This window comes from Triticum aestivum, chromosome 6D (assembly GCF_018294505.1).
Source record: "Triticum aestivum cultivar Chinese Spring chromosome 6D, IWGSC CS RefSeq v2.1, whole genome shotgun sequence".
Classification (NCBI taxonomy): Eukaryota; Viridiplantae; Streptophyta; class Magnoliopsida; order Poales; family Poaceae; genus Triticum; species Triticum aestivum.
In genome coordinates, this window is record NC_057811.1 from 80,288,254 (window position 1) to 80,298,951 (window position 10,698).

At 44.4% G+C, this 10,698-nt stretch overlaps 1 protein-coding gene across 2 annotated transcripts in view; it reads right to left on the reverse strand.

Annotated features, from left to right (window-relative positions):
- Positions 1 to 2,416, reverse strand: part of LOC123143692 (probable apyrase 6) — a 4,934-nt gene extending 2,518 nt beyond the window's left edge. The window contains exons 1-3 of one of the 2 annotated variants that reach the window (XR_006470981.1): positions 1,723 to 2,416; positions 1,189 to 1,301; positions 892 to 999 (exon numbers count right to left, since the gene is read on the reverse strand). Coding sequence is in view for 1 of the 2 variants with exons in the window: in XM_044562645.1 (XP_044418580.1) it covers positions 892 to 999; positions 1,189 to 1,301; positions 1,723 to 2,230 (729 nt within the window). In the remaining variant the exon portion in view is untranslated. The remainder of the gene's footprint in view (positions 1 to 891; positions 1,000 to 1,188; positions 1,302 to 1,722) is intronic. The other variant, XM_044562645.1, reaches the window with a different exon arrangement.
- Positions 2,417 to 10,698: the final 8,282 nt, after the last annotated feature.

A 10,698-nucleotide genomic window follows, 5' to 3' on the forward strand; every position in this document is an offset into this window, starting at 1 on the left:
AACACACACACACCCTATTAGATCCCTGGGATATGTGTTTAGCATGCGTAACAAATGAACCTCACAACACTTTTCGCGGGTCAATTAATTAAGGTGCAAATAACACATTAAACCACAATGCATGGAAACCATGCAGCTACCGATCTGTGTATATCTCACCAAATGGACAGGCACATAGCGTTATAGATGTTTCTTCTAAAACATTGCCAGACTGCATAAACATTCTTTTGAAAATTTAAAACTTCAGGAAGCTTGCTCAAACTACCTTTTGAAACTTCAAGCTCAATAACAATTTGCTTCAATCATGTTTTTGAAATTTTACTTGTCTGGAACTTTGATTATCAAAATTAAAACTCTCAAGGAACTCTTCAAAATTTGAGTTTTGAGACTTTACTTGTATTCAACACCACCATGAAACTTGAGATAAGAAATCTGAAACTTTCTATCCAAGTTCCGGAGGACGTAACTTTAGACATGAAGCATGACTCTCTTTCTTATGGGTTGTGAGCATATTCAATGCATCCGCGGGCCGCAATTTGATGTTTGGGAGCATTTAACAGTGCTCAAGATATGAAATGCCTCGTTCAATGAACTGGTAGTAATCAGTACCAATAATTATAGCTTTCTCTTAGTGAAACAAATTATAGCTTAACGGAATGTGTTTGGTTGCTATTCACACAAATCTCATAGTCACACTGCTATGTGGGAGAAATTTAGATCCCTTGGAACTATTCAATCTCTGACAAGAACCATGCAACGGAATGTATTTGGTTGCTATTCACACGAATCTCAGTGTCACACTGTTATATGGATGACATTTAGATCCCTGGGAACTATTCAATCTCTGACAAGAACCGTGAAAAACAGGATTCGATGTATCAAATAACTCACTTGTCCAAAGTTTAGAAAGCTGTTGCTATAGAGGGTGTATGTTGTTTCCCCAAAAGTAAAATTAGTTGATAGTTCCAGAGGAAGTACTTCGTCGGAAACAAACGTCAGCTGAAACAAATAGCAGCAATTACATTAGCAGGAAACTGCATTTCTTGCAATACAACAGAACAATAACCCATTATGTGTATAGATATTGAATTAGGCACGACTACACTATGATCTTATTAGCATGCATCATGGTTAAACAAAACAGATCCAACACATGAGAGCAGACCGTGTATGTGTTCATGAGAGAACCTGAGCTGAAGCACCCCCGAGTTCAATTATTCCAATTGTTTTGTGAGGATCACCTCCAAGTGTGCCCATAGCATAGTTTGCCGCAACCCAAGCATAGACGCCTTCATCAGAACCTGTATAAGAAACAAGAAACATACCAGCCAAAGTAAAAAAAACAACTCAGACATATTTCAGCTAATGACACAATAACCATCTAGATCCATCATGCAATCACCCTCACCCACAGAAAACTAATTTGCAGTCAGTTCCATACTGCTCAACATTATGTGTATCAGTCAATCAATGTTTTCCATGCCCCATGATTTGCTCAGTTTGTTGATGTTATCTTAGGTTATACACATCATCACTTTAGAGGGGAAAATGGGGGCACAGAGAGAGCAAATTCATTTCTTGGGGAAGAAATGATCATGCTGGTAGTAACAACCAGTAAGAAATGATCATGTTACCTGGTTGTTTTAAGAAGTTAAAGGCCAACCATAATAGACATGCAATAATTTACTTTCTTTAGTAAGGTGATGAAGAAATTGGCGGTACCTGGGATCACCTTGGCCCATGAGTCCTCGAACCGGAACCCGGAGGCCCTGAGGGCGTTCCTGCAGGACACCAATATCGCCTCCCGGACGCTCTCCTCGAGCAGCCGCAGGCCAGCGGTTGCCATCAGCCGCACCTCTGTCGCTGCGGCGGCCCCCTCGCCCCCTACCTTGTCCTTGGCAAATTCCAACAGCGGCCGCAACGACTCCCCCGCGCGCGCCGTGTCCGCGGCGAAAGAGGAGAGCCCCGGGGAGACGCGCATCACGGCGGAGCGCGCCAGATCCGGCCGGCCGTCGGGCCCCAGGGAGAATACGTGGGCCCGGGTACCTGTGCTGCCGCCGTCTATGACGACGGAGAAGCTCGGGGAGGGGGCAGGCTGAGGCGGCGGGGAGAGGAGGTGGGCGAGGGTGGAGACGACGATGGCGAGGAGCGCGGAGCCGAGGCAGAGGCCGCAGAGGCGGCAGCGGCCGCGGCTTGGGCGGGGGGAGAGGGGTTTGGTGGGCTCCCGCATGGTGGGCCGGGGATGAGGTGTCCGGCCACCACCGACGCCGCCGCGGTGAGTCGTCGACGGCGAGGGAGGCGGCGACGACGACTTTTATTTTTATTATAATTTATTTATTTATGGACGCGGCTAGCCAGCGCGCCTTGCTGGCTTAGCGATCGCGTGCAGCCGGTCGAAAAGTCTCAAGCCGTGGTTTCTTCCGCTGTGGTCGTCTGAGCAACTTCGATAGTTTCGAAGATATTTGTTTTTTAAGGCTTTGTTTTGTATTAGCTGTAGTATATCTTTTCAATGTCAACACGGCAATGGGTATCCGTTACCCGTAAATTCGACGGGTAAATTTTTTATTAGGATAAAGGATTAGAAAAGTTAAATGGGTGTGACTACGTTACATTTAGATGTGAGATATCATCTTACATCTAATATGACATCACCAACCTATTTGTGGCCCTCCCGCTGTTTCTTTATTTAAAAAATTGTCCAACCCAATTTCTTGTTGCGCACAGGCACACAACCACCCACGGCGATGACCAAGTACAAAATGTCACAAAAAGATGCAGCATGCCTGTCCGGAATCGACCTGGCGCGTTGTGTAATCAACGCGAGTGTTTAAGGACTCACTGTAGCGTCGGGTTTGAAATCTTTTTAAAACAATTATTGAAAAATGGTGAACAGTTTTAAAATATCAAAATTTTATTAAAACGCAAAGAAGTTTTGGAACTCCATATTTTTTTCGAAAAGTGTGAACAATATTTGTAATTCTATAATTCCGTACATTATTTTGAAAATACGAATTATTTTTGAAATCCTGAACAGTTTTGAAATGCGATTACTTTTAAAAAATCTGAACATTTTCTGAAAACATGAAACCTTTCCCAAAACCACAATTTTTTTAAATGGAAACATTTTTCAAAATTCCCAAAAATTGTTGAAAAACATCAACTTTTTTAAAGAAAACATGAATTTTTTTGAATTTGTGAATAATTTATGAAAATGGGCACATGTTTTGAATGCTCAAACATTTTTCTAAAGCATGAACATTTTACGAAAACACTTACGTTTGTGGGATTCCTCGTTCAACTTATTTGGCTGCCACAGAATTGACCATTGGAATTGAATTGTCATTTCCACGCAAATCCCCCCACACACACAGCCGTAGTATATCCAAATCCCTATCTCCACCCTGTCATTCCTGTGGCTCGATCCTTTCTGTCCCAGTTGCAAGTTCATCCTCAACTTGCAACTGGACCCAACCTTTTTCTCCCAATTGCAAGTCCCCCCTTGACTTGCAACTGGGGTTCGATAATTTTTGTCTCAGCTACAATCCTACCCTCGACTCGCAACTTTGGCCCGATCTCCCAGTTGCAAGTCCATCCCCAACTCACAACCGGGGGCTAGCCTCTTTTTTGTCCTAATTGCAAGTCCATACTCGACATGCAACTGGGGCCCAACCCATTTTTATCATAATTGCAAGTCCAACTACATATCTGACATGCAATTGGGGCCCCCACATTTTTGTGTCAGTTGCAAGTCCCCCCTCGATACGTAATCGAGAGATCGAGCATTTTTTGTCCCAGTTGCAAGTCCACCCTCGATACACAACTGGGGGAGGAGAGCAACCCATTTTTTGCCCCAGCTGCAAGTCCACCCTCGATACACAACTGGGGCCCGATTCATTTTTTTCACCGTTGCAAGTTCACCATCAATATGCAATTGGGCTCGACCCCCTTTTGTCTCAATTGCAAGTCCACGCTGCGACACTTAACTGGGCTCGACCCCTTTTCCTATTGCAAATCCACCCTCAATTTTTTAAACTTCCGGCAATTAGGGGCGGTAGAAGGTATAGTTGGCCAAACGGGATGGTTTTTTCGGGCTGGCCTGGCAGCACGACACGGGCTAATCGGATCGTGCCAGGCACGCATCACGCATTGGGTCGTGCCTGGGCCGCCACCCTCAGCCCGCGTGCCAGCCCGACACGGCATGATTAATCATGGGCCGACACGTGGCACGACACACGGCATGACCCGATTGGCCCGCCTCGGTCGATGGGGGAGCGGGGAGCCGGAGACTGTGCTGGGGGAAATCGGCCGACATGCCTAGCCGCTACCGACAGGCGACAGGGCGGCGGGACCCAGGCGCTGGCGCCTCGAATCCTCGATCGATGGGGGGTCAGGATGGGGAGTGGGGACAGCGGGAGCGGGGGGGAGCCGTTGGGACTTGGGAGGGGTTTAGGGTGGGTTTTAGAGAGGTTTAGGAGAGGGTTTGGGTATTTTTTAAGAAAATTCATATATTTGAAAATTTGACCGTTAGAGGGTCAAATTTGTCCCAAAAATGTCAAGTTTTTGCTATAAATAGGGCTGCCCAGCCCACATATTTCTCACACTCAAACATGGATGACCATGACAATATTAGCTTCCCACTCTACGATTTCGGTCTTGGGGATATGGATGCTACCTCTTGAGAATGCGTTGGTTTTTCCCTTGAAGAGGAAAGGGTGATGCAGCAAAGTAGCGTAAGTATTTCCCTCAGTTTTGAGAACCAAGGTATCAATCCAGTAGGAGGCAACGCAACAAGCCATCGAATACCTGCAAAAACAAACACCAACTTGCAACCAACACAACAAAGGGGTTGTCAATCCCTTCACGGTTATTCGCAAAGTGAGATCTGATAGAGATGGATAAATGGTAAAGTAATATTTTTGGTATTTTTGGTTCATGGAACGGAAAGTAAAGATTGCAAAGTAATGGAACGGCGATAGAAATTGGCAAGTTTGACGGGAAACTAATATGATGGAAAATAGACCCGCGGGCCATAGGTTTCACTAGAGACTTCTCTCAAGATAGAAATTATTACGGTGGGTGAACAAATCACTGCCGAGCAATTGATAGAAAAGCGCAAAGTTATGACGATATCTAAGGCAATGATCATGAATATAGGCATCACGTTCGTGTCAAGTAGACCGAAACGATTCTGCATCTACTACTATTACTCCACACATCGACCGCTATCCAGCATGCATCTAGAGTATTAAGTTCATAAAGAACGGAGTAACGCTTTAAGCAAGATGACATGATGTAGAGGAATTTAACTCAAGCAATATGATGAAAACCCCATCTTTTCATCCTCTATGGCAACAATACAATACGTGCCTTGCTTCCCCTACTGTCACTGAGAAAGGACACCGCAAGATTGGACTCAAATCTAAGCACTTCTCCCATTGCAAGAAAAACCAATCTAGTTGGCAAAACCAAATCGATAGTTCGAAGAGACTTGCAAAGATATCAAATCATGCATATAAGAATTCAGAGGAGATTCAAATAATATTCATAGATAAGCTGATCATAAATCCACAATTCATCGGATCTCGGCAACAAATTGCAAAAGAGTATTACATCGAATAGATCTCCAAGAACATCGAGGAGAACTTTGTATTGAGAATCAAAGAGAGAGAAGAAGCCATCTAGCTACTAGCTATGGACCCGTAGGTCTGAAGTAAACTACTCATGCTTCATCGGAGAGGCAATGGTGTTGATGTAGAAGCCCTCCATGATTGAATCCCCCTCCGGCAGGATGCCGGAAAAGGCCCCAAGATGGGATCTCACGGGTACAGAAGGTTGCGGCGGTGGAAAAGTGATTTCATGGCTCCCTGGATGTTTTTGGGGTAAAAGAGTATATATAGGAGGAAGATCTAGGTCCGGGGGTCAATGAGGGGACCACAAGGTCAGGGGCGCGCCCTACCCCCTGGGCGCGCCCTCCACCCTTGTGGCTGCCTCGTGGCTCTTCTGACTTGCACTCCAAGTCTCCTGGGTGTCTTCTGGTCCAAGAAAAATCATCGCGAAAGTTTTATTCCGTTTGGTATTCCTTTTCTGCGAAACTCTAAAACAAGGAAAAAACAGAAACTGGCACTGGGCTCTAGGTTAATAGGTTAGTCCCAAAAATCATATAAAATAACATAATAATGCATATAAAACATGCAAAACAGATAATATAATAGCATGGTAGATACGTTGGAGACGTATCAATGGAGTATAGTCTCTACCCTCGTAGCTCTGATCCCACTACCATGCCCCCACCCGAGCAACATGCCTATACCATGCCCCCACCCAAGCAACCTGCCTATACCGATCATCCCACTCTGGAAGCCCATACTGATCCCTCTTCCGAAGCCGAAGGTCACACCAAGTAGTGGGACGGGTTCCTCCACCAGCATGGGTGTAAAGCAAAGAGGTCACCGTAGAACCTCCGCGGTGTGGGAATATTTCGAAGAAGAAATATCTGTGGTGGCCAGTGGCCGGAAGGTGGTTGCAAGGTGCAAGAAGGAATATACCGGATACGCCAAGGCAGGAACCGACCACCTAAAGAGGCATGTGGATAGCCACGCCAAGGCGGATGCAACGAGCGCGTCGAGCTCGGCAGCTGTGCAAACTCAGGTCTCCTTCAACCCTGACGGTACGGTACGCAATTTCACCTACGATGCTAATGTTCAGCGAGAAGGTCTATGCCGTCTTATTGCTTCTAATGATTTACCACTAGGCTTTGGTGAATCTGAAGGTTTCGTAGAATATATTAAAACTTGTCATAATCCTAATTATAAACCAGTTTCTTGACAAACTACAAGTAGGGATATTAAAAAGCTATACAAAACTGGTAAAGAGAAAATAAAAGAAGAATTTACTACGTGCACTTTTTCAGTGTCGTTAACATCTGATATCTAGACTGGTCGGGCAAAACAAGACTACATTAGTGTGGTAGCTCATTATCTTAACAAACATTGGCATCTACAAAAAAGAGTCATAGGATTTGAATTAATTGATGTATCACATAGTGGTCCAAACATTGCTGAAGTTGTACTCAAAGTTGTGAATGATTTTAATCTTGCCGACAAGGTTTTCGCAATAACTTTGGATAATGCTTCAGCAAACACCAGTGCAATGAATACCTTGACTCCTATATTCTCTGTATATGTCGCATCCTTTTTATTGCATCAACGTTGTGCTTGGCATATCATTGATCTTATTGCTAAAGGTGTGTTACGTTTATGTGAACCACACGTTGAAGTCATCCGCACTGCAATATCTTATTTTTCGCATTCAACTCAACGAATTACAAACTATAAGAGATATTGCCTTGCTCTAGACTGTGTTCATCATAAGTATAATTTAGACATGCCTGTTAGATGGAACTCTACATATATGATGCTTAAGACAGTTATCCGAGACATGGTTCAATTCAATGGTTTTATTAATCCAAATTATGGGGCTGAGCCTCTAATTAGCGATGAAACTTGGCATGTTATTACATCATTGACTGCATTTCTTGAGTTGTTCTATGATGCAACAATTACTTTGTCTGGGTTTATTACCCGACATCTCCTCTGATGGTGCATACCCTATTAGACATTGCTAGTCATCTGAAAGCATATGAAGGCAATGGATTATTACTTTTGTTGTTGCTGACATGAAAACCAAGTATTTAAAATATTGGCAAAAAATTCCACTATTGTATGCATTTGCATTTATCTTGGATCCTAGAGCTAAACTTGAAGGGTATCGTAGTGCACTCAATGTACTATCTGCATCCCTAAGTTTAGATTATATCGATGACTTCAATAAGGCTCGTGAGAAGCTTTTTGAAGTTTTTGCTAAGTATGAGGAAAAATATGCCGGAGTTCGAATGCAACAACCTCCACCAGCACCTACTACAGGTAAAATGAGAGGAGCATGGAGCAAGATCTTTGGTTCTTCGTCCTCCTCGACCGCCGGAAGCTCTTCCACATCAACATCTGTGCTTCAAGGTGGCGGGAGTTAGCGAAGTACCTCAACAGTGACAAAGTCATGTACGATTTAGATAGTGAGGAAGACTTCAACATACTGCAGCGGTGGCAAGAACATAAACCTACATTTCCGGTGCTCTCTATATTAGCATGTGATGTGTTATCGGTGCCTGTCTCTATAGTGTCATCGTAGTCTGCTTTCAGTCTTGCTGGAAGAATAATTGAGGAGAGAAGAACTAGTCTCACCCCTGATATGGTGAGAACACTGATGTCCATGAAAGATGGTGAGTTATCAAGAAGGAGAGCGCAACACACTGCAGAAAACACATAACTACTAGCCATGTTTGAAGAAATGAACTTTGAAGAAGAAGACCCGGAAGAATAGTTGAAGACTTGTAGTGTAGTCCTTTCCTTTTTCTTTTGTATTTTTCTTATCTTTTTGTCATTTTTATTTCCCTTTTGTAATTCTAGAGCATGGCTTTGTACTCTTTTACTTCCCAGGTATGGAAGATTTTAATGACGCAGCCACTAATAAAGCTCAAGATTTATCCCAGATGATACATTGCCTCAATTTTTATTTATGCATTATTGTTGCGGTGCCTAACGTGCCAATTTTTGTTGCTATAAAAAGGGATGCCCACTTTCTCATTTCTCACACTCAAACTCCATCTCATTTTCCACACACAAACATGGCTGATCCAAATCAAAATGTTCTTGTGAGACGCCATCCCATCTAGAGGTACTACGATGAAGAATTAGTTACAGATGACGATGGTTCACCAACCTTTTTGCAAAGTGCAAAAATGCGGTAAGAAGTTGCTCATGGGAAAGCATGGCGACATGTATGCTGGAACCGGCCACCTGATTAGGCACAAGACGGCACACGTCAAGGCAGACAAGGCGGCGGCTATGGCTACGACTGCAGGGCAAGGTTGAAAGGATCCCATTAGTCAGTTGTAGTATTTGTAATTTTTTTCTTTCTCTATCTTTTAATCTTTTAGTATTTTTAGAGCATGGCTTGTACTCCTTTACTTCTTTGGGATGGAAGGTTTTAATGAGGCGGGCTCTAATAAAACTCTAGGTTTATCCCACATAATACTCTAATGTGCCTAACATGCTTAGCGTGCCTAGCGTGCCTAGCGTGCCTAACGTACCTTTTTTTGCTATAAAAAGGGATGCATACCCTTCTCATTTCTCACAATACAAACATGGATGGCCCAAGTCAAAATGTTCATGGGGAAGGCTCCAGAATCTGGGACTACGCATTGCACTGCCTGCCACGGTCCAGTTAACATCCTTACTAGGCACAGAGCAGCACACATCAAGAGAGACGAGCTGGTCGCGACTGTCGGGCAAGGATGAACAATCCAAACTAGTTCAGTTCTAGTCTTTGTAATTCTTTTATTTCTATTTATTTTAATCTTTTAGTATTTCTAGAGCATAGCTTGTACTCTTTTACTTCTTTGGGATGGAAGCTTTTAATGAGGCAAGCAATAAAAAACACTAGATTTATCCCACATAATATTCTACATTTTTTTTGCAATTTTCTACATTTTTAGGCATTTTGGACATTTTTTTGCTGTACAAAGAAAAAAAGGCGCCAAGCGGGCCAGCGTGCCAGAACGGGCCGGCGTGCCTGGGCGTGCCAGCCCAGCTAGGCTACGCGACGTGCCTGGGCTGCGACCCCCCGCCCGTGGGCCGACACGACACGACCCGGCTAATAGTCGTGTCATGGCGGGCCGTGCCGTGCCAGGCACGTTTACCGCGGGCCGGGTCGCGCCAGCCCGTTTGGCCAGGTATGTAGAAGGGTTATCGGCCAGTTGTATGTCCACATTTGAAAAAAGTATTCATATGTCTTATTTTCATTTTCAATTTTTTTATAAAAGTTCATGAACATTTTCTTAAAATTTCTTAGTTGCAAGTCCACCCTTCACTTGCAAATGGGCCCATACTTTCTGTTCTTGTCCGACTTGCAAGTCCCCCCGACTCGCAACTAGGCCCAAAGATGTAGTTTTCTTCTCGGTCGCAAGCCAACCCCTCGGACTAGAGACTTGCCTCGTAGTTGTTTTCAACCCAGTTGTAAGTCCACCATCAACTCACAACCGGGCCCTTAATTTTTGGTTTTGTACTAGTTGCAAGTCCTCCCTTGACTCGCAACTATGACCGTACATGTCCTTGTACCAGTTGCAAGTCCCCCATCGACTCGCAACCGGTCCCGTAGTAACTCTTTGTCCCACTTGCCAGTCCATCCTTCCCTCACAACTACGCCCATAGGTTGTCTCTTCCCGGTTGCAAGCCCACCCCTCGACTCACAACTTGGCCCATAGTTGTTTCCAACTCAGTCACAAATCCACCGTAAGCTCGCAACTAGGCATAGAGGTGTTGGCGTCGTCCCAGCTGCAATCCCACCCCTTGATTCATAACTTGGCATGTAGTAGTGTTGCCAACCCAGTTGTACACTAGTAGGAAAATGCTTATAGGTAGACATTTAGTAGTAGCGTGGGTTATATACCCCACGCTATTGGTATGTACCAGTGGCGCCTGGTAAAGAACGCGCTATTGCTACTTAATAACAGCAGCGTTTGTTAGCTTGGGCCGCGCTGCTGTTACGTGGGCCGCAGGGCAAAAACGGTAGCCCACTTAGCTGTAGCGTTTGCTTTGAACAGGCGCTATAGCTAGTGGGCTTAGCAGTAGTGACGACCCGTAC